The sequence below is a fragment of the Canis lupus genome, chromosome 1 (genome assembly GCF_011100685.1).
Source record: "Canis lupus familiaris isolate Mischka breed German Shepherd chromosome 1, alternate assembly UU_Cfam_GSD_1.0, whole genome shotgun sequence".
Classification (NCBI taxonomy): Eukaryota; Metazoa; Chordata; class Mammalia; order Carnivora; family Canidae; genus Canis; species Canis lupus.
Window position 1 is genome coordinate 43,043,228 of NC_049222.1, and position 25,321 is coordinate 43,068,548.

Genomic DNA, 25,321 nt, shown 5'->3' on the forward strand with positions numbered 1-25,321 from the left:
AGATGGTTTTTTATAATCATCCAAACTGGAAAGAACTCAAATATTCATCAACTGGTGAATGAATAAACTGTGGTATGCCTATTAAATGGAATATTATCTGACTATAAAAAGAATGGACTTTATTAATACACATAGCAATGCACATTGTGCTGAGTAAAAGAATTTATTTACCCAAGTACAGTAAAAACCTATGTACACAAAAAAATTGAATGTGAATGTTTATATATGCTTTATTTTTAATCATCCAAACTGGAAAGAATCCATTTGTATGTGATTCTGAAAAGACAATACTACAGAGACAGAAAATTGATCAAGGTTGCCAGGGACTGGGAGTGGGGGAGAGACTGACTACAATGAGATAAAGGGGATTTTTTTTTTCAGGTGGTGGAATGATCATATGAGATTATAGTTATAATAGTTACTCATATAGTGTGTGTGTAGTCATAAACTGCATGTGTGTTAAACTCATACAGTTTAAGAGCATATACTAACGAGGATGAATTTTACCATTTGTAAACGTATCTTAATTACAAACAAGTACAACAAAACAAAAAAAGAAAATCGAAGGTTAAGATTCTCATGGTAGCACTTTATAATTTTTGACAGCTTCTGTTTTCAAGCACTGAATTACACCTATCATTGTCATCTCAACTTCTTCAACAAAATTCTGTAGGACTAAATTTCTAATGTACTAAAGGGACACAGAATACCTAAGATGGCAAAAGATATTCAATTCTTGATCACACTGATGCAAATCAACAGACAACAGCCCAATGACACAAAAAAGAAAGTTGAAAAAAAAAAAAAAAGAGAGAGGTTTTTTACTTACTTTTCATGAATGAGTTTTTTTGTATCATCCCAGGTGACCTCCAAGCGGTTTACCTCTCTATCGACTTCAGATGCAAAGGCTACGTCTTTCTGAGCAATTTGTTTAGCTTTGTCTTTCAACCAACATAGCTCATGCTCATGAGAATTCAATTCATCTTCTAACTGATTAAAGACTCTCAGTCTGTGAATTAAAATGTTATTTTATTATTAATTTACTAAAGGTAAGGACTAATATTTCTTCTCCATTAAAGCATACCTATAGATATCTAGAAAAACTCTTAACACAGAAATTAAGTTAATATATATCAATTGTGAAAGACACCTTTAAAATGAACTTTGCAGAACTCAGACTATACCTTGGGGAACATTTAAAGTCATTTTCACTATTGATCTTCAACTTTCTATGAAGTTTGTATTCTTTTTCTATTTTGCTTTCATGATATATGACTTTTAAGACTGGGGCTGAGCTTGTAGACAAATCAGATGAGCACTTATTACAAGACTTTTGGTAAAAAAAATCCTTCTGTGTCTTGAGGTCCAACTCATGTAAAATAATAATATTTCAGGGTACAGTTGTTTCATTTAAAGTAATAGCTTTAGGGCAGCCCTGGTGGCGCAGCGGTTTAGCGCCGCTTGAAGCCCAGGGTGTGATCCTGGAGATCCAGGATCGAGTCCCACATCAGGCTCCCTGCATGTAGCCTGCTTCTCCCTCTGTCTATGTCTCTGCCTCTTCTCTCTCTCTGAATAAATAAATAAATAAATAAATAAATAAATAAATCTGAAAAAAACTTAAAATAATAGCTTTATTTTTGGTCCTTAATATATTAATATTGGAATACTTGTAAAAGGTGGTCATATAGAGGCAGCCATGGACTCATACATTCTTGCATTTTAGTATATAGTGCTATAGAGTTATAAAGTGAGTGTACATGCATGATTCCATTTCATTAAAAAAAAAGGTGGTTAAGAGGATGGACTATCATTACCTACATCTTCCAAGAAGACAGGCAATTTGCCCAAGATCGCACAGTGAAGCATAAGTATGGGGGGAGTTTAATAACTATATCAACTGAGGGCAAGCATTTTCCAAAACCTCTGTGTGATGTTGGAGGTTTAGTGTTAGAGATATCGATATGGCTCTTGAACCCGACCTGGGCCTTCTTCTCTAGCAATTTTAGGATTTCTTGTCTGCTTGGCCTAAGCAGGCCAGAGAGGGCTATGCCATTCTGCAACACCAATCCTAGTGCCGACTTCCTGGGTAAGCTGTTTGCTCCTTTGCCATGTTGGCTTCTCTTTTTTGTCTTTACTCCAGAGGCTGTTTTTCCTTCTCAGATCTTACTCTTTTTTGTAAGTTTACTGTTAAACTAGTCAACTTCACACTCATCATGCATATAAACTTAAGAGCCATTATTATCTAACTGTAAGCCTTTGCTAAATGCTTGATTCAATTAAAAGGAAGCAAATCAAAATGGTCTTGGCATGGTCAACACAATCCTTATCAATTATGGACACTTTGGTATGAGTGCATTTCAGCTGTGTATTTGCCCCTGAAAAAAAATGGAAGACAAAATGACCCTGAGAACATAAATGGGGAGAAAGTTCTATGAAGGAGGAAAAATAAGACTGAGAAGAAGGTTATAGTATTAGAGGAAAAAAATTACTTCCAAAATTACTGCAGGAAAATACCACTGCCCCCTTAGGTTCTCTATTAAACTCACCTGACAAAACCAAAATTTAAGCAGTTTAAATTCGCTTGTCTGCCTTTTCCACATCTCTAAGCAGTTACAGGTAGTTGCTGAAAACTACTCTGCCAAGCTGATTGGTTTCACTTTAAGTGAAGGAATAGAGAACTCAAATGGCAGCTTTATCATCTTAACAAGCTCCAGAGATATCATTTCCATTTCCTCTCTTATAAAAGAACCATTTATACCATTTTCTCTCTGCCAATATCCTGTTACTCTCATCTCATGAGCTTATTCAGTCTTTCTGAGGGGCTGGCAGCCACCGGGAAGAACTCCCCCATATTTTCACCACCAGGACTAAAAAGCTACTTGGATCACTCCCTCTCTCTTCTGCTTTCATTCTTACTACAGAAGATGGGGACCTTCTCCTAAAAGCTAACCGTTGCTTAAAAATAGATAATATGCTCTACAGCTTGTTATAAACAAGATCTTAGGCTTATATAGACAGAGCCCTTAGGAAAATCTTTAAGGAAACCAAAGAAATTTTAGTACTTCGCAGGAGGCAAATTAGTCACTAATTTTATCCTCAAAATATTAAAGGAAGTTGCTGTGACACTGTTCAAATGTTGCATAAAGGTTAATTCTAGAACAAATTAAAAAAATAAATAGAACTGGCTCCAGCCATTTCTTTCTACCTCTGCTGAAGAGCTTGGCGGGTAAGCTCCTTCAGCCTCTCTTTGTCTGTCCTTTCTTCAATGTCCTCAATGCTTTTCAGCAACTCCTCCTTCTGGTCTTGGAATGCTTTCTTCAGTACTGCCAGGGCATCTGCTTCGCTCTGCTTTATTCCCAGAAGGTTCTGAATTCTCTCTAATTCAGAACAGAGGTGATCAGCTGTAGTTCTGCAGGAAGTCCTTTGCTCTGAGCTTCCACTTTTAAGATGGTATTGAGCTTTAGCAAGAACGCTGTCGAGGCTGATGGCCACAGATTCTAATGATTTAGCATCTTGAATTGCATGATTTAAGTCCTTCTCTAATAAATCAGTCTGTTTCCTATTCATACTGTTGGTTGCTTCCACTGTGTGTCTCAGCCGGTGGAGAACCCCCGACAGCGAGACATGGCTCTGTAGGAATTCAGCCAACTGGGCCAGGGCAAGCTGCCGCCTTTCCACCACCTGGCTGGCCTCCTCGAACAGCTGGAAGCAGTCCTCTGCCTTGCCCTGGAGGAGGGGGAGGCTCTCAGCTCGAACCAGAGCACCCAGCTTCACCAAGTGATCCTGCAGACTCTGCAATTCTCCCTTTTTACTCTCTACTTCTGCTGCGTGGTCCTGGAAGGGAAGAGTGAGTTAGTGAGTCCTCAGATACACTGTGGCTAATAACACAGACATATTCACTATTTGTGATGTCAAGATAGTTTTCAATGCAGTGGATGGTATAGGATTTAAAGGTCATCTATGGTAAACCTTTTAGAAATGTTCCTAAAATTTCCTGTTTTCTCATCTGTATGTTTCACATAAAACACAACCATGATTTGGAACTAATTCATTGCATGGAAAAGAATGTCTTCATAAATAGAAATTGTAAAAGGAAATTTTATATAAATATAAATATATATATGCATAATTTAGAAGATTTAAAATATATATATGCATGTATAATATATATGTGTGTATATATATAGTAGAATTATACATGCAAGTGTAGTACATGTAGTATATATATTAGTATATATAGAAAGTATACTAGAACTATACATGCAAGTGTATAATTCCAGTATATATACCATGCAATATATGTAAAAACTATATTATAGTATACATAATAATGGCATATATATATATATATATATATATATATATATAGTCAAAAAGCAAATCACAGGCCCAAAATGGAGTCACTTAGGGTAGGTCATGTCACCAAACTGGTGTTTCATACCTAACCTAATTGCAGTTTCAGACTCCTCCGGAAATAGAGTGTTAACTTGTCAGGAATTTTTTGGTCAGTACCCATGAGGTAATCTGTAACATTGGTTATCTTCTCCCCCATGACTCCCCAACCCAAGGAAGATGAGGTAATCTACAGGATAAGACCCCCTGCTCTTACTCATAAGGGAAAGGGACCTTGCCTGAAAGGATCCTTTCTTTCTTTTCCTAATAACTTCCTTGCCCCACTCTTCTTCCGATGAAAACCTTCCATTTTATACAACTCCTCTGAGCTCTTTTCTATTTGATTATTCACAAATCGCTTAGTAAAGGCAACTAGATCTTCAAACTTAGTTAAATTTTTGTTTTTTTAAGAATACTATATATAAAATAACAATACCATATATTATATATAACTAAATATATAAGGTATTGAAGTTTGAAAGATTTTAAATATATATACAATAAAGTTAATTCTAACAGAGCTTATAGGAAAGGAGTGTAGGAATAGATGGGTATTAGCTTCTCTTCAGAGGCAGTGGGTGAAACAGACAAAAGCACAAGTTTTAGCAGCCTCCCTTAAAGAAACAAAGGGGAACTCATTGAGAGTGTTGTATAGAAAATTTGACTTGCTCACAGTAAATCATGTTTGAAATCTCTAAGAGCATTGCTAACAAGCTCAGCATAGTACCCATTAAAGAGAAATTAACACCTATCTTAATCTTGACCACAATGGCCTTAATATCTGTCTCTGCTTGACTATTAAACTTTAGAAAGCTTCTTGAGCATTTACTTCAAAAAATTTACAAACGAATTCTCTGCCCTTTTTTAGATATAAATATTTTTAAAAGCTTCTTTTTTTTCTTTTTAAAGATTTTATTTATATATTCATGAGAGACACGGCGCCGGGGGGGGGGGGGGCGGGGGCAGAGACACAGGCCTAGGGAGAAGCAGGCTCCATGCAGGGAGCCCAAAAATGGGACTGGATTCCGGGTCTCCAGGGCCATGCCCTGGGCTGAAGGTGGTGCTAAACCACTGAGCCACCCGGGCTGCCCCTTTTTAAAAGCTTCTGTATAGTTACAACACAAGAATATGTTTCTCAAGGACACGTGAGTTATCCTTTTGAAACCAACACGCTGAGTTAACAAATGCTTGATTTTACCCTAAGAAAACTGGTTGACCTGACTGATTGATGAGCTTGGTTGGGCAAGTTGAATGAGCATGATAAGCTAAGACTAGAGCAACCTGGGAAGAATCCTTGCGGTTGCATAGAAGGGATCAAAAATGAGTAACTCCTGTGACAACACACCCCATGTGTAAGCAAATCGTGCTTACACTGCCACTTAATGAACAGGTGACCCATGACAAGACACAATTTCTGAATGTCCATGGTCAAAAAGAAGGACACCTCCCTTTTTTTCTCTATCTAATCAGCATATTCGATTCAACCTGCATAGCCATGACATCCTCACTCCTTATCCTTAAATGCACCCAACCCCAACCCTTTGGAGAGACATATCTGAAATAGTCTCTTATCTCCTTTCTTTGTAAGAAATCCTAACCCTTTGCAAAAGACCAGTGTTATGGTATTCGGTTTTCCATTGCAAGAGGGCAAATGAACTCTTTCCAGTTTGGTAACACGTTTGAAATATAATCCTGAAGGAAGATAGTGCTCCCATCTCCCTTGTTTCTTTTAGAGGATAGGAGCCTAATTTCAATGGGCATCTTGCTCCAAGTTGTAAAACTACTTGAGGTCGTAAAGATATAAGAAAATACTATTCTTTTCCATAAAACCAATTAGCAAATTCAGCACAGAGTGAACACTCCATAAATATTAAATGTTTTATCATTAAATATTGTTATAAGTTTATTGTGTAGCTTATCTCCAACCACTCCAATGCTTAATCAATATCTGATTTTTTAAATGTTTTTTTATGCCAGGATAGATATTACACATAATTTATAATTAAAGAAAATAAATCATGAATTTTAAATAATATTCAAGCTAAACAGTAATTCAGTAAACCTGTAAAGCACTGGAATTCGGTATTCATTTTCAGCATTGGAGCAAAACAAATCAGAAAGCTTAAAAATGAACATTCTCCTCACTTTGCCCTAAGAAATCATTTGCTCCATTTTGAAGAAATAGTGTCTATATTCAGTTGCCTATTTTATCTGAAGTGGCTTTATCTGCTTAATTTATCTGCATAACACATTGCCAGGACCCATATGTTCAATTATTAAAACATTTGCATATGAATGCAAGGGTAAACTGGTCCCCATAGTTGGGTTTTTTTTAAAATGTTTTTCTTTGTAATTCAAGAGCTCTGTTTGATGAATAAATTCTCTGATCTTAAAAGTACGTGCTTTACCTTGTGCCGAGTAAATGCTGCTTGATGGTCTGTTATGCTTATCTCCGAAGTAGATTGTAATTCACTAAGAAACAGCTTAATCCAGACAGAAAGGGAAAGCAACAGTTCATCAAACTGCTGGTGTTCAGCGACCACAGACTGAAGAAAAGCAATCCTATGGAGAGAAAGGTGTTAAAGTTAAAATGTCTCACAAATGAACAAAGAAAGTTGGGGATCCCTGGGTGGCGCAGCGGTTTGGCGCCTGCCTTTGGCCCAGGGCGCGATCCTGGAGACCCGGGACCAAATCCCACGTCGGGCTCCCGGTGCATGGAGCCTGCTTCTCCCTCTGCCTGTGTCTCTGCCTCTCTCTCTCTCTCTCTCTCTCTGTGTGACTATCATAAATAAATAAAAAAAATTAAAAAAAAGAAAGTTAATGAGACATTTTTACAATAAGCCTAATCGAGTGCAAAAGTGACATTGTCGTACATGGACAAACCAAAATTTTTTATGTTTTCCACTTATCAAATGCTTTCGACTTCTCAAGCTCTCAGTTTTCCACATCTCACTAACATCACCACCGTCCCTGAGGTGGGCCTACAAGCCATTCTTCATGCCTCCAGTTCTTTTTTTTTTATTTAAGATTTATTTATTTATTCATGAGAGACACACACACACACACAGAGAGGCAGAGACACAGGCAGAGGGAGAAGCAGGCTCCATGAGGGGAGCCCGATGTAGGACTTGATCCCAGATCCTGGGATCATGCCCTGAGCCGAAGGCAGACGCCCAACCACTAAGACACTCAGGTGTCCCCATGCCTCCAGTTCTTGACCACCACGTCTAATCTGTGCATACCATGCACCCCAACACACACAACACAGTGTGTCAGCACCCCCACTACAGATATTTATTCTATGCTCTCCTCTCCATTTCCACAAGCCTCCGGGGTCTAAATTGCTTTTTCTCTTGCCTGGCCTCCTCAATGACATCCTTCCTACTACCACTGTCTCTACAATTCACTCTCTAGGTAAGAGCCAGGAATAATTTTAATGTAATCAGAACATTGTGAAGCTTAAACATGGAGGTAAATTTCCTTATTCCACAAAAGCAGGCAAACTCCACAAGTCCTTACTGCAATCTGTGAGGGACCCCACATAATCAACTTGTCTTATCTCATCTGATACAGTGCTACTCCACACTACCATCGCCTCTGTTGAGAAATACCATGGGAAGCAAAATTTTAATTACCATTTTTCTCCTGTACACAAATAGCTTTGGCAAAAATAATACAAACATGAGCAACCTTACCCTCTTCAATATTTGTCAATCACTTTGATCATCTGCCCAAATGGTAAGACAAAAATTTTAGACTGAGGTTCATCAGAAATGCTAATTTTTGAACACTTTGAGGTTTTTCTTCTTTGTTTTATATTTTAATTCCAGTATAGTTAACATACAGTGTTATGTTAGTTTCAGGTGTACAAAATAGTGATTCAACAACTCTCACATTATCCAGTGCTCATCACAAGAAGTATACTCTCAATCCTTTTCACTTATTTCACCCCTCTCCTCCCACCTTCCCTCTAGTCACCATCAGTGTGTTCTCAAGAGTCTGTTTTTTGGTTTGTCTCTTTTTTTCTTTGCTCATTTATTTTGCTTCTTAAATTTCATATATGAGTGAAATACTGAAATCATATGATATTTGTCTTTCTCTTATATTCTCTAGATTCATTCATGTTGTTGCAAATGGCAAGGTTTCATTCTTTTTATGGCTGAGTAATATTCCATTGTATATATGTAATCCATTTCTTCTTCATCTGTTCATCTATTGATGGACATTGGGCTGCCTCCATAATTTGGCTACCATAAATAATGCTGCAATAAACATAGGGGTGCATAGATCTTTTCAAATTAGTGTTTTTGTATTCTTTGTGTAATTACTCAATTGTGCAATTACTAGATCATACAATTCCATTTAAATTTTTCTTTTTGAGGAACCTGCATACTGTTTTCCACAGTGGCTGCACCAGTTTGCATCCTCACTGACAGTACACAAGGGTTCCTTTTTCTCCACATCCTGGCCAACACTTGTTTCTTGTGTTTTTGATTTTAGCCATTCTGACAGGTGTGAGAGGATATCTCATTGTGGTTTTGATTTGCATTTCCCTGATGATGCATGAGGTTGAGCATCTTTTTATGTATCTATTGACCATCCATATGTATTCTTTGGAGAAATGTCTGTTCATATCATCTGCTCATTTTTAAGTTGGATTATTTGTTTTTTGGGTGCTGGGTTGTATAAGTTCTTTACATATTTTGAATACTGACCCTTTTTTTAATTGAATACTATCCCTTTATTGGATATGTCATTTACAAATATCTTCTCCCATTCAGTAGGTTGTCTTTTAGTTTTGTTGGTTGTTTTCTTTGTCATAGCACTTTTATTTTTTAAATGACAAAGTACTTTCTTTCCCTTCTATACTTATCTGAATACCTTGGCTACGTAAAAGCAAATAAAAACTCTGCTTTCTTAAATTTATATGCTCACCACTTAAAAAATGAATGATATAAATATTTTTTAAATCCAACCTTTTGCTAATTATCTGTGGCAAATCTCTCCATCTTTCATCCAACTGTTCCAAATGTAGTTTCATCATTTTCACATCATCTTTGGAGGCCACAGAGAATAGTGATTCCTTCAATTGCAAAAGGTTGCTGTAGACTGAGGCCTGGGATACAACTTCATTTTGCAGTGCCTAAGAAAAGCAGAATACATTATAGATCTCAAGCTGGGATGATTGACTAGGAAGGATCATGTGACACAAGTAGTTGCTGTCCAAAGGCTTTGCATTCTTGCAAAACAGAGGTCACTGGGACTTAAAAAGAGTTTTTATTACTTGATTTAGAATGGATCTGCTTCACCTTTAATGAAACATTTAAAATACTACTGAAACCTGAATTAGTTTTCAAGAATCTGAGTTCTATTAATTTAGGCAACTTTAGAAGCTGTAGAATTTCTTTCAAGATGAAGAAACTGTGTGGGTAAAGAGAACCAAGAAAAGCTATTGCTAAAGAGAAATAATGCATATCTAATAATAATAGAGATGCAACTCTGGGTACCAGAAATGTGGTGTCCTTCTTCATTTAAAGACTATATTAGGCAAAACTGGGGAACTTAAGGGCTCTTCATTTGTTTTCATGCAACAGAATGACTTATTTTTAATCAGGCAATGAACCTGTAAGGTGCTGTGAGTGGCACATAAAAACATAAAAGTTGTGATTCCTATCTAATAAGAGATAAAAGAAGCACATACAGATACCTAACAACATAACATGATATTAAATGGGATGGTAGTGTAGCATGGCGCATAGCAGATGCTTGTCAGGATGCTTTTTCCCCCTTCTTAATGAGGCTGTCTGTGTGATACAAACAAACCTGCTAAAGGTAGTTACATAGCCTGTGGATAGCAGGAAAGACCACAAGGCAGAACCAGGATCTAAGCCAAGCAGAAAAAAACACACAAAGCCAGAAGATGGGGGATGTACAAAGAATGTACAGTGAGTGGGAGGCAGCTTGGCGGACACTGTGCCTGGATATGGGAGTCGCAGAGGCCTTCAGCCTCCTCTTGGTCCCCTAACCTGTATAGCACTTACTTTCTGTGTAGAGATGTATAGGAATAGTTTTATATGGCCAGATATCTTTGTGTCATTTTTAAGAAAAGGAGCTGGGACTTCCCCTCTTAGAACACTTCACAGTGTATTTATAAAAAGATAAGATCTTTTTTTCCTCAGTGTGGAATGAGGATTGCTCTTTATCCTCAGGACAGGAAACAGCCACTGGGGGTTTCTGAGGAGCAACTTTTCGGGAGATTAATGCAGAATGTCAGTGTACAATTAACTAGAAAGTCAGGAGAGAGAACCAAGAGTGTGAAAAACCCTTAAAGTCAAAGAAGGAGGAAATCTGAACTTGAACTTGCCTGTATTGACTGAAGTTCACTCTCCACTTTGACTCTGTCTGAAGAAATGTCCATTTCTGGGGAACTGGTTATTGCTTCACACCGCTCTAACCAGGTTAAAAAGGTTGATAATTCTTTCTCCAACCTAGAGAAAGCAGAGATGAGAGACAAACTTATTCAAAATAATCATGGCAGAAAACGAAACCTTTCCAAAGTTGGAGGTCCAACACAAACCATTATGAATAACACAATGTTGATTATCTTATTTCTAGATGTGAAGGTAAAAATACCATTCTCTTCACATTCATATATATATTTGGACCCATGTTTACATCTGTGTAATATGAAGGATACACATACATCTTCTCCACTTTCAGGGGTCTTCAGCTTCTAAAAAGACCAACAAGATCTTCCCATATTAGACACATAAGTTGTGTTTTATACCTGGGACGATTATTTCCCAACAGCTGGTCCAGAATTTCCTACTTAAGAGTGGTGGCTGAAATCCATGCTGCCAACTCAGGAAGGAAGGCTGCTCACCTCTGCCAGTGGGCCAGCAGTTTCTCTAGTGCAGTCTGCTTCTCCTTGGCCTGACTCTGCATCTCCTGGTACCTCTGCTGCAGGGCAGCTGCCTCCTGAACACAGGAACCTCTGTTAGCGACCTTCTGGGCGCTGGCTGAGGTGGTGGCCACTGTACTGCTCAGTGCCTCCAGAGCCTGGCAGAGGTCCTGACAAGAGGCAAAAGGAATACAAAGAAAGCAAAGCATCAAGAAATGAGGCCTATGTTGTTCTTTGAGATCCATTTTCACTAAAAATTTTCCCTCAGTCCATGGTTTTCAGCAAGACATAGTTAAAGTGACTTCTGAATGCTGAAGTCAAAAATGAAAATGGAAAGGCTCTTCCCCAAATAAGAATTTATTGCTGTAATCTGAATAATTTCAACTTTCCCTTAATGATTCAATTTGTGAAATTATTCATTTTATGCCAAATGTATATTTTAAAAAACTCTATTTAATTTATAAGAGCTATATGTAACATCCCATAATCTCTATAAAAATTATAAAGGGAGTGTTATGGCTGACATAGCCATTAGGAATCATTGATAATAATAGTAATAATGGTGCCTCAGAATGTGGCAGGTACTATGTTATGTGCATGTCATATATTAACTCATTTAATTTTCATAAGAATCTTAAGAGTTATGTTCTTTTATTATCCTCATTTTAGAGATCAGATAATCAAGACAGAAAAATAATCTGCTTTAAGAAATATAAATACTAGAAAAAATAGAATATTATACTCTCTGGTACTCAATTATTAGCTTAGTTAACTATTAAAATAATTCCATGAAATTCCATTTTCCTACTTTTCATCATGTTTTGGGTATTTAAAAAAAAATTATCTAAGTAGCACAAAAAATGCATTCCTTTTTTAAATAAGGATTTTATTTATTTACTTGAGACAGACAGAAAGAGAGAGAGAAAGAGAGAGAGCGCAAGGGGGAGGGGCAAACGAAGGGGGAAGAGCAGACTCCCTGCCCAGCTGGAAGCCCTGCCTGGGCTCCACCACAGGACCCTGAGATCATGACCTGAGCTGAAGGCAGCCTCTTAGCCAAATGAGCCACCCAGGTGCCCACATTCTTATTATACGTTTTCAAATGATATAAACTCCACTCTCCTTTCCAAATGTGCATTTGTTACATGGTTTTTATCACTGCAGCGCCGTCCTCTGGCAAACATGCACATACATAGGGGTAACAAGTTTGTTTTTTTTTAATTAGCACAATGGTAACGCATGCCTTTTAGTTTTCTTTGTGCCTGATTCTCTCCCTTTGCTCCTTGCCTAAATTACACCAAAGGCATCTGTTCATTGCTCTGTGAACAACCCACACTAATCACCAGTTCAGGCACCAGACCAAAAAAGCCAGTCATTGGTTAAAGGTTAATGAGGACATACTATTTGCATATCGACTGTTGTGGGTTGAAATATAAAATCTGCTCTGCATATGTATGTTTTATGCACATCTGACTTTTTGTAATGCTCCCAAGAAGTAACAATTTACTAAAGCTATTATCAGAAAAAGTTACATGTCCTAAGTATGAGAAAGAAATATTATAAATGAATACTCCTTTAATATGCATTTTTAATAAAAACTTATCTGCACACTTGTATTTCTTGTGTTGTATGAAGTGAATATGTTTGATCTATATCATTCCTCAAGTAACATAAAAAAACCCTTTCAATTTTAACCATCATGAAAATATTTATTATGTTTCCTAGTAGGAATTATCATATTCCTCTTACCATATGTTCCTGGAGAACTTTGTATGTTTCTGTGGCTGATGAACATATTTTAACTGGATCAGCAAGTTTATCTTCAAATTCAGACACAGATTTCTGGATCTAAAATATTATGAAATATAAAGATAATGGAAAAATGTACATCAAGGCGGAAAAAAGTTATTAAGGAAGCAACATGCTTATCTTTCTGGATAACTTTCAATTAAATGATAATAAATACATACTTAAAAAAATCTAAAATCAGTGTGTCCCATTATTTGAAAGGGATTGATAAGCATTAATGCCTATCTGAACATAATGTATAATAACTTTTTCTTATCCCCTCAAAAAAGGTACCACATGAATAATGAAAAACTTAGTCATCATTGACAACTTGGTAAATGATTAGTCCACTATTTATTGCATTTCATTATAAATGCAATAGAAGTGATAATTTCGGAATGCATGGACCCATTCTTACCTTTCTAAGATTCTCTTCAAACTTTTGCTGCTGAGATAAATGTCCCAGGATTGTTCCTTCCAAGCACTGTGCATGCTCTCGGAGTTCTTCCCAATACCTTCTTATTTGTGTCAACTTGGCTTTGATTCGAGCAGATTCTCCAGTGGTGACAAACTGAGCAAAAGATTGAGCTGATTCTTCTAGCTCTGTAATACTGCTGAGCTTGCTTTGTATTTCCTGAATTATGACCTAATATTTAAAATAAGAAAAGTGACAATGTAGGCTAAGCAAGCTTGTATTCCTGAAATGATACATTATCTGCAGAGAGAAACTCAGGAGAGGTCTTTTTAGCTGACATTTCAACATACTTGGACCATTAGAGAGCAGCTATGAACAAACACCATATGTTTCCTCACCTTATTTGGAGAGGAGAGATATGCAATGTCTGAAAAATACAAAATGATGGTGTTTGTGCTCACTGCACTTTATTTTTATTTTGAAAATAAAGAGAAAGAGCTAACTTTTTGCAGAGAAGTAGGGAGATGTCCCTGTATTTCATATTTTTCATTTTTGCATTTCATGTTTTACCAAACAAGAAGTATGTCTAGAGGTAAAGAAAATTCTCTGCTTATCCTAAGAGTCATAACTTTTGCCAGCTGATCTGGGAAGCAGTGTGTTCCAGTAACTCGTAGAAATGCTAATATTGACATTCATATAATTTTCCTCCAATATAGTTGAGTATTTCATATTTACCAAACTAAAAGCTTTTCTGATTCCACTCTTACCTAAAACCAGTTTTTTTTCAAGTTTATTATCTTTATGCCAGTGGTTTCCAAATTTTGACATTAGGATTACCTGGCCCCCATCCTCAGGAACTCAGGATCAGCAGGGGAGGCCAAGACTTTGCACTTCTATCAAATACCTAGGCGATGCTGCTCCTGCTATGCAGGCTGTACTCTGAACCACTGTCTTACTCATTAGCTGTAGGCTCCACAATGAAAGGCCTACATACTATCATTTCCATTTGGAGCAGGATGACACTTCATATATTAGTAACACATGAAAAGTACTGAAAGCCACTAAGGATGTGTGTGGGGGGAAGAAGGCACGTCTGTCACAAACACAGAGGCTTATTTATACATAAGAGAATGAAAATGATTTCTCTGAGAAAAAAAGCCAAACCTTCCAATCAAATACAGCCAAAAATTCAGACAAGTCTCAGTTTCAAATAATTTAAATGGAGAATTCTGTTACCCTAGGGAAAAAAATGTGTGACTTATGTCTACATGAGACAACATAGTCAGAAATAACTTCTTTCTAGATGAGACAATTCGAAATAACTTGCATCAGATTTGTGCCAGGTGCTCATCACTTACTGATTTTTATTTTTCCTATGAATCACTACAGTGGTATATCTAATAGATATTTGTTATTTGAACATGAATACAACCTTTCTTTGTTTTGCTCTTTTTCAAGATGATGTTTTTTAGAAAAATTACTCATAAATTCAACAAAAATATATTTGGTATCTCCTATGTGCCAAAATTGTTCTAGGTGCTTGTAACACCTCAGTGAAGCAATCTTAAATAAAACAAAATTTCTTAGTTTTTACAGTAATACACATTATCAACAAATTCGTAAGTGCAAACTATGTAATCATATTATTGGATTCCAATCCGGAAAGGGAAGATGGAAGATGAACCCAGGGTATGTTCTTATCATTTGGAAATTATCAGTTAAGAATAAAAAATCAGTCAATTTGGAATAGCATGGCCTTATAGATAAAAACCTTTATGACAATGCAAATGCTTCAGTAATTTTAATCCTAAGCTTGTTTAAAGTGAAACATTATGACAGGTGTTACCTTATTTCTAATATTTCCTATAATATGGTCTCTGTATGGAAAGAGAACATGAACCTACTAGCCTAAATTTCACAGTACTAGTGTATTCCACACCATCTTTGCTTATTTCTAGCAAATACTTCATTCTTATTATTCATATTCATTTAATACATCTTTAGATAGCTTTCAAATGCCATATTGGAATGTTAAGATGTATTTCTAGTCTAAATGGTATTGAAATATACAATTAAATGTTTATATATTTAAAAATAAAATGTGTAATCATTTTGTTTCCCAAAGAGTAAAGAGGCAACGACAATTGATCATTGATATACTGCAGAAGCCCTGGAATTGAATTAAGGTTTAAATAATAATAAATTGAATTATAGCAAGAATAAGCACATTAAAAAGTGTATGCCAAAAATTTTTGAAAGCATATTTTTGATAAAAGTATTTAAATGTACTATTCTTTGTTTACTTAGAATTAGTGAAATGATCAAATAACTACTTTCAAATACAGTTTTAGAGATTGAACATATTTTATGTATATTCCTTAGCAGGTTGACATCTATTTTCCCTAGTATACCACACAAAACATAAGCAGACTCCGTATACCAGACTCTATGTATCCTTGATTGCAAAAGATGTGTGATAAACCAGGATAATCTACGCAGCAATGTAATCGTAGCTAAGGGACATGGTACCCCTCCACTGTGCACATGGTAATGACTTGTTCTGATCCATAATGTGAAATACATTGGTATTTATTTTACTATTTTTAATTGAATGAAATGGCAGAGGGTTTTCCCATTTTTTTAAAAAATGAGATTAGATAGAAAAAGTGGCTGCATTTTGCAAGTGTGTTGTGTAAAAATTGTATAAAAGAAAGAATTCATTACTTTCAGTCCATTTTTTCTTAAATGATTTGAATGAAGTGAACAATGACTATCTATGCACAAGGTCATTTTAGAGCTGGGAGAACTAAAGTATCGGAGTATTTCAGTCTGTGCCCAAAGGTCATCATAAATGAAAGCATTAGACAGTGGAGTCTGATGGCTTCACCTAAAGAAAGTAATCGCTCCTCCCTGTGGTTTGTGAGGGTAAATGCCACTAGTATTGAGCTAGCTATTTGGAATAATACTTAAAATGTACAATTGTAAGTGATAAATACATTTCGTGTTGCATAGGTGAATCAACAAAGCACTCCAATGGGGTTAATTCAAAATCAAGGAAAAGAATAATGTAACCATAAAAACATTTTAATGATATTGCACACAATACTGACTTTGAATGCATAAGTCAGAAAATATTAATACATAATTCCAACTATAAAGTGTTGCCCAGTATGAATCAAGACCTCTCAGCTCAGCATTTTGTGTGAATTGAATTTTAATAGAGTCACATAGCAATGAAAGATTTGTCATGGGCCAACTAGCATTTGATGAAATAATGTAAGAAAGGAGTTCTTAAAAGCTAGATATGGATTATAAATGTAACAACGTGTGAGCAGGTCACCTTAATCTGGTGGATTTGCATGTCCATGGCAGATGACGAAGTTTCCAAGGCATTGAGTTCTTTTTCTTTCTCAGTTATCCAGATGGACAGGGTCTCAAAATTATTGCCAAAATGATCCCACTTGTTTTTCACCATTTCCATGGTTTTAATACTAAAATTAACCAAATTAAGTAAATAAAATGCAGTATTTTAATAGAAAACAATAATACATTTTCCTTTAAATCACCACATGTAAAGATAGCGAAGCATTTGTGACCATGTGAAAGTGAAACTATTGGAACAGGAAAGAAATGCACATTTGAACTGAGTAATAGTCCACAAGTCTTCCTATCTATCTCCTCTGAGAATGAGCATTTAACGAGGTAGTATCTACACTATGTCATGAATGGAACTGTGCTTCGAACAAAATATTACTAGGTCCAAAGGGGTTTGAATCCAGGTATAATCTAGGTAAACTCTTCATATGACCAGTAGTTGCCAGGACTTTTAATAAGCTGCCCACATAATTTCCAGTGTACAGAGTCTTTTAGCAGTCCTGCTCTTGTGGACAAGGTCTTTTGCTCTTAAGAGCAGAGATACTGCAGGGATACTCTATATTCAAAGATCTTTATAAAATGTACCTTTGTGAATCAAGAGAGAGCTTGTAACCTGAATCCCATGCTGCCTTACAGGAACTGCTTCTATCATTAGAGCTAAGCCTGCAATTTATAACCTATAACGATTTCAGCTAAATTTAGATGTTTGTACAGTCTTGATTCCAAAAGACTCATACATTCTTGTACATGAGCACCCTAACTGCTTTTAGAAAATTTGGGCTTTACTTGTTACAAATCTAGTGATCAAAATTTCAGCTATAGATGTCCAGTTTGTAACAGCTATGCATATATAACCATGTGTTTATGGTTTTCAGTTAGAAAAAGATTAAGAAACTAACAGTATATCATTGAACTGATAAGTCTTAGGGTTAAAAAAAAAATGAAAGAATTTCCCGGTTTACCAAAAGGCACTTGAAGACATCAAGAAGAATGCAGTGGCATTGTTAATTTAATAATCGTTGAATGTTAAATTAAATAATATTGCAGTCTCTAATGTATACCCTGGATGTGCCTAATGCTCTCATCAGTACAGTTAATGCAAGCTAAGTTATATTGCAAGTTTTCAAATGAAATAGATTCAAATGGGTATTTCTAATAAAAGTAGCTTCTTTTCTAATAAACTCTCAGTTTCATCATTTCCATAACTTGATGGATAATATTTAATATAAAGTTCTCAAAGTTTTAAGTCATAATTTCCTTTAAATTATTTAACAAATTTTAAAGTTTAGGCAAACATACAATGTTAATTTCCAGGTGTCACTGGTTTTAAAAACAAATTTTACATTTTAAAATCCACTTTAGAAATTATATCCTCTTAAGAATAATATGTGTTGGTGATTTGCCAGTAAAGAACTTTTAATAAAAATGTGCAGTCATATTATGTTGAGGAACATTGGCCATATCTTCATATATTTATCCCCTCCAAATTTTTTTGTTTATTTTGTACATAATAGCATACCATAGGCCAAACTATTTTTTCTTTCTTTTTAAATAAACAAATATTAAATGTTGAAAAGTAAAATAAAATTTTGAAGTTAATTTTTGGAAACAGTATATCAATTAGCGACAATTTGAATATTGAGGCACTATAAATAAGCTCTGTGAGCTTCTTGGAGATAGAGACACTTAGTCTATGTCACACATATTTAGGCCCAGCATCTATACAATCAAAATATCTCTTCTTCCCTCTAACTGGTGACAGCAGTACAATACAATAAAAAAAATATTTTAAATATTGGTTCTCCTTTGATATTGCATGAAGGCCACAGAATTTAATAGATATGGCTTTCTCATGAACAAAGTCAGTTTACAATACAAAACCACATCCCTTATATTTTTCTGCTCTGTTATATAGACGATGGTTTCTGTCTTGGTGACACTTTCTTTTGAACTGTGAGTTGCTTCCTCAAAACATGCTGAAATACACAGACACTTTGAGATTTTAAAGGAATGTTTTGAATACAATATACAGGAAAGACTGTATGAAACTTTATCTCAGAGAAGAAAGTTTAGGACTTGTCAAGCACATACTCTTCTTCAAGTGTGTCTTCTAATTTTTTGACTTGCTCTTTGATTGACTTGGCCTGCTGCTGAAGCAGCTGCTTATTTTTGGGCCCAAGTGGTATCTCAGAAGCTTCCTTCACAAGATTTTCAGCCTGGACTGCAATACCTTCTGTTCGTTTAGAAAACTCCTAGAAAAAGATATCATAATTGTTAGGAAGGCATCTTCTATTAAATTCTGCTCTCAGCTAAACTGCATATACTTGCAGAGTCTCTACTAGAAAAGATGAATGGCTAGATAGATTCATTCACATATGAATATTAGTATATAATATTTGTAGCAACAAGACAGACTTCTATACATCATGACCAAAATAAACACTTCACTAACTTATTTTCATTTTATATACACAGCCAGATATCTACATTCACAGTTATCCATCAATTCTCACAAAAATCTTTTTCCATTGTTTCCTGGTTTGTGTTTATTGCTTAGAATTCTGAGCTGCATTATAATAACTAACTTTTCCACAAATATCTTAGTTCATTATATAGGCCTCATTCAGGCAATGATCAACAGTGATTGATTGTTTTTCAATCATAGAGGTAAGAGATTTCTAGGACAATAAATATAAATATTTTTTATTTGAAGAATATTTTAGTCAATACAGTGTATCACTGATACCTATAAAGAAACATTTTGTTAATCATTCCCCTAAAAGAGAGCTGACCTGATCTTAATGCTATTAAATCTTATTCACTATGTACCTATACTATATGATGAAAAGAAGATAAGTTCTCAACCAGTCGAACCTGGACTAGCACTCCAGATTTGCTAATTACTAGTTGTTTGACTTTGGTGAATTATTTTTCAGGCTTTCATATAAAATGCAGATAATAACGCTTTTCTTGTAAGGTTGCTGTTAGCATCTGATTACCAATTTCATTTTTAAGTACCTGGCATCTAGCAGGTACCTATTATTGCTTTTTTAATGTACCTTACACAAAATTAAGGACAAAATGGTTTACAAAATTCATACATTGATTTTCATTAATAATGAACTACTTCAATTCAAAGATGAATTTAATATGGGTGAGGCACTGGTAAATTTTGTCAGGTAAATGTATCAGAAACCAAATTTATAAAGCTAAACCCAGAGATAATCTTGTATGAAAAAAATTAGCTTAGTGTCTTATTTCTTCTCATGGAAGAGAAACTCACAGGAGATTTAAATTTTGATAAGAAACTCCTCTCCAAAATAGGTAATGAATTCTGACGTAAATATTTTCAAAGGTAAGACTTCTGAGAGCCATCTCTTCTCACAGAGTATCCCCCAGATTTATTACATAATAGTATGTAGTAAGATAGTTACTACATAATACTACTGTATATTCACATTTGAAAGAAAGTCCTCATGGAAATATCAACATTACTTCATGGTGGATTCATCTGTGAAGACTGTGAATCACAGTATAGTCTCTCAGAACCCCATGAACAGAATCAAAAGTGCAAAATAGTATTTTTCCCCCACCATTTCCCAGAGCCCAAGAAAATCATGGAGAAAGTGGAGTTATGTCTGAAAATGCTTAGATACATTCAATCTAAGAGCCTTCTATAGGAACTATGTATGGGGAAAGCATATTGCAGAGGAATGCAAAGGACAGAATGATGTTGATAAAAACAAACTGAACCAAAATAGAATAATGGTATAAGGCTTTATCTCTAAGTCCTAAAAAGAAGTCATAAGGCCACAGTAGGTGCAGCAGGGAAGGATCAGAGAGGACTCGCATCAGAGAGGTCTAGAGTTGAAACCAGGCTATGTCCCTTACTGGCTGTGTGAACCTGAGTCACATAACTCTCTGAATTTTCATTTCCTCATATTGCCTTGTTGTAAAGAATAAACATGATATTGCCATGGGCTCCCTACCACATGCTGGCAGACAGAAAGCACTCAAGTCCTTTAGCACAACCACACAAGGGCTACAACTAGAATGAAGGCTGTATTAACAATGTCGACTGAGCAAAGGAATAGAGAACAATTATTATAGATTACATGTGCATGTGCAACAGCATACATAAACAGTAAAGTAGCTTAGTTTTTCAATGAAAAATCTAGTAGCTAAAGGTATGTGTTCTGGACCTCTGAGGTTTGAATCCCAACCTCACCAATTAGTAATCCTGAGATCTTGGATAAAATCATTAACAACTCTGTACCTTATATTTCCTCATTCATCACAATAGTATTCATAATGACACCTATTTCTTAGGATTGTTCTGGAGAAGATGATAAATATCAAGAAGATAAAGAAGATGATAAATATCAAGGGATTAGGGCAGCCCCAGTGGTGCAGTGGTTTAGCGCCACCTGCAGACCAGGGAGTGATCCTGGAGACCCTGGATCGAGTCCCACGTCAGGCTCTCAGCATGGAGCCTGCTTCTCCCTCTGCCTGTGTCTGTCTCTCTCTCTCTCTGTCTCTATGAATAAATAAATAAAATCTTTTTAAAAAAATCAAGTGATTAGACCAGCATATATATTTTTTCAATAAATGTTAGTTTACATTACTAAATCAATCCCAAACCATGCAAGATTATTGGCTAGGAAAAATTTTAATAGTAAGACTAGAAAAGGTTACATTTGCTTCATCCACAGCTGACAAATCAATTCAAAGGGATTAGAGCCACAAGGTATCAGAAACCCTGGATGGAACATGGGTACAACATGATAATTAACCCAATAAATCTGTTTGTATTTATAAAAAACACCTGATATATTTTTAATATATAAAATGATTACAATTATAATTAAAAATGATGTTCTATTTAAATGGCTGATGAAAATCACACAGAAGTGAAGAATTCTGTGGCTTTATAAGACTTCAAATTCCTTAGTGAATTAGGAATAGGAGAGATAATACAAAATTGTTAGTATGAGAGACAGAGAAGCCTTTTACTGGAAAGAAAAAAGCAGCACAGGAGTTAATTTGCTAAAGGCCATTAACAGGTAGACAGGAGTCTTCTTTCATATTCATTGGTTAACACATTTCTATACAAACTCAAACATTCTATAAACCCCAAGTATGTGCAAAAGAAACCAAAAGAACTTACACAACTCTCTAAATGCTTCAGACAATGTATTGGTCTTCTCTGACTGTTTAAAGTGTTTGGGGTTATAGGCTTGGGCTCATGAAGCACATCTACTAAATATATTCTCTGTTGGATATCCCACTGGATCCTCAACCCCAATTTGTCCCAAACTGAATCCGTCATGCTGTCAGTTGAGTGGCTTTCTCAACTGACAGCCACTCCTTCAGGCTCTTATCTTACTCTCGTTGCATCTGTCAAGCTCAGAACCTTGGGTATCATCTTATTTTCCATTATTCTTTATCTCTTGTTTTCTGTTCTCACTGCCATCCCCATTATCCTAATTCATATCCAGATTAATACACATATGCAATACCTTTCTAATTGGATCCTATGACATCAGTCTTTCACCTTTTCAATTTTCTACACTGCTTAAAAATGCATCTTCCTAGGAGCATCTGGATGGCTCAATTGGTTGAACGGTGACTCTTGACTTCAGCTCAGGTTATGATCTCAGGGTTGTGGGATGGAGCCCTGAGTCAGGCTCCACATTCAGCAGGGAGTCTGCTAGAGGACTCTCTTTTCTTCTGCCCTTCTCACTGCTCAGACATGCACTCTCTCTCTCAAATAAATAAATTTTTTAAAAAAATGCATCTCCCTAGAGTAAAGCTCTGATTATGTTACTCTTTCTCTTAAAAATCTTTAGGAGTTCCATGTTGCTTACCAAATACTGCTTCAGACCTTCCAGTGTCTTGTGGTATGGCCCAACTTTCCTTTACAACTGTATTTCCATTTTTCTGCTTTAAAACAGAATTTCCATACACTATCATACTTCATGACATTTCCCATTATAGAAATGCTCATTTTTTTTTGTCCCACACTCTGCTTTTCTGTGTATTATCTGCCCTTCAAGGTTTAGTTAAAAATATTATTGCCTTCAGAAAGATTTTTTTAAATGTATACATCTATGAAGGAACCATTTCCCACTTTAATGAAAACTTTCTCTTAGTTCTTGATGTTTAAATCTTATTTATGTTTTCATTCCCCAGAGCAACTTGACCAGTCTGTTGAAGAGTGGGTGATCAATAAATAAGAAGTGCTGATTAAATGAATAATTATAATAATTAATAGTAATAAGGGATATAAACACAGTGTTTCTTCTGAATAATGAATACCAAGGGATTGTATGGTCGTACTGATATACCTTTGTCTGTTCCAATTCTGAAGATAAACTTTCCAAACTGCTATAACTCAGGAAGCGCTCATGGCTGGAACCTGTTTGAAAAAGGTATCTGACCACTGTCTCTTTGTTCGTTTCAAATCGTTCCCACTTTCTTAATGTGACCTAAATTTGAAAAAAAATAAACATATCATGTTATGATTTATCAAAGTATGTCACAAAATATTGTTCACATTTCCATTTGTTTGGTAGGCTGTCAACTTCCAGTTAACTTTGTTCAAATTTCACATATTATGCTGAACAAAGAGGATCCTAATGTCTCCCGTAAGAATTTCACTCTGCATTTCAATTCACCTACAAAATGAGGATCGGTAGACTGCACTCTGAGTTTTCTTTCAGTTGTAAAGTCCTATGAATCTAAGGATATTACTTAAGATGTAGATAAGGGATAAAGGGGGGAAAAGGCCTCTCCATCTGCTTCAAAAACAGAAAAAATAAAAGGGAGAAAGAGAAGGAAGGGAGTGTGTAGTGAGCAGGTGGCAAGAATTCAAAACCCTTTTAAAGTGTCAAGATCACAATAAGGCATAAACATGTGGCTGCTGGACTGCCCGAAAAAGTGAAATGACCCAGTGCTAATTCCTAGATTCAGACAAGTGTGGATTAAAATTCTGGCTTTATCACGAATCACTGCTCTGTGACTTTGGGTAAAGACCTCAAACCTTTTATTTTTAAGCTTCTGGTAAAGCACACTGGTAAAATGTGCTAATTATAGTATCTATCTCATAGAGTTGAAGTGAGGACTTAAAGAGTTAATTTGTGTCAATACTTAAACACAATGTTGGAGCATCAGAGGTGGAAACAAACTTTTGCTCCCCTTTGGAGATGTAAACTGTGACCCGGAAGTCAATAGGCCCTAGACTTTTGGTCTCCTACCTGGATGCGGCGTTCCTGTTTCTCCCTGCTGTGCTCCATGTTGTCCAGGGTGCTCTCCAGCTTCCGCAGCTCCTCCCGGACTTGGCCCGGCAGCCCACCTTCTCCCTGCTGAGCCTGCTCTATCTGCTGCTGCACATCTCTCTTCTTTGCAGAAATCCTCTTTGTCTTTTGCTGGATGACAGATGGGTATAAATGTTACTCTCTGAGCAGCTAAGCAGGACAGAAACACCTACAGTCTAATAGAGGTACAACCTTACTGTGGTGTGGGCTCAAACTGTCTTTTAAAAGTTAAAATCGACAGGGGCACCTGGGTGACCCAGTTGGTTAAGCATCTGCCTTTGGCTCAGGTCATGATCTCAGGATCCCCAGATAGCTCATGGCATCCAGTTCCCTGCTCAGTGAGGGCTTTGCTTCTCCTTCTGCCCCTGCCCCACTTGTTCTCTCTCTCACTTTTTCTCTCTCAAAGACACAAAATCTTTTTTGAAAAAAGCTAATGTGAACAGTTAAAATGGCAATGGGGACTCTATGTTGGTCAAAACGGGCATTATTTATGAATAGTTTATGTTTTTAATGATAAACAACATAGTTAATTTGATCTTGATGTTTTAACTGTGTGCAAATTTAGACATTTAGCATTTTGTGGAATATTCCAGAAGGAATTTGAAAAAACTACTCCTTTGGCATAATTCTCCTTAAAGAATTACTTCTGCCTAAAAACATGAAATCCCAACTCTATTTTTTCTTATCATTTATGTTGTTAAAATGCTGATATTAAGAGATTTAATTCCTGGGTCTATTCAGAATGATAAATCTGCCTAGGTATTTGGGGAAAGTTATGTTTAAAAATAAACTTTTGGGGGCGCCTGGGTGGCTCAGTTGGTTGAGTGGCTGCCTTCAGCTCAGGTCATGATCCAGGGGTCCTGAGATGGAGCCCCACATCTGACTCCCTGCTCAGCTGGAAGCCCACCTCTCCCACCTCTGCATGCAGTTCCCTCTGCTTGTGCTCTCTCTCTCTCTGTGTCAAATAAATAAATAAAATCTCAAATAAAATAAAATAAACTCTTTATTGAAGTATAATGTATAAACAATGGTGTACAAATCTCAAGTATAAACCTTATGAATTTTCACAAAGTAAACACAGGCATATAACAAAGCAACTGGTCCAAGAAATGTGAGGAGTTTTAAAATATTAATGTA

At 36.0% G+C, this 25,321-nt stretch overlaps 1 protein-coding gene across 15 annotated transcripts in view; it reads right to left on the reverse strand.

Annotated features, from left to right (window-relative positions):
- SYNE1 (spectrin repeat containing nuclear envelope protein 1) overlaps positions 1–25,321 on the reverse strand; it is a 449,233-nt gene that overhangs the window by 252,772 nt on the left and 171,140 nt on the right. For all 15 annotated transcript variants that reach the window (XM_038526343.1, XM_038526344.1, XM_038526348.1 and 12 more), the window contains 12 exons: positions 24,125–24,295; positions 23,216–23,356; positions 18,960–19,120; positions 16,834–16,984; positions 13,497–13,724; positions 13,040–13,138; positions 11,276–11,463; positions 10,757–10,880; positions 9,369–9,535; positions 6,801–6,954; positions 3,206–3,834; positions 830–1,009 (listed from right to left, as the gene is read on the reverse strand). In XM_038526343.1, the coding sequence (XP_038382271.1) occupies positions 830–1,009; positions 3,206–3,834; positions 6,801–6,954; positions 9,369–9,535; positions 10,757–10,880; positions 11,276–11,463; positions 13,040–13,138; positions 13,497–13,724; positions 16,834–16,984; positions 18,960–19,120; positions 23,216–23,356; positions 24,125–24,295 (2,393 nt within the window). The remainder of the gene's footprint in view (positions 1–829; positions 1,010–3,205; positions 3,835–6,800; positions 6,955–9,368; positions 9,536–10,756; positions 10,881–11,275; positions 11,464–13,039; positions 13,139–13,496; positions 13,725–16,833; positions 16,985–18,959; positions 19,121–23,215; positions 23,357–24,124; positions 24,296–25,321) is intronic.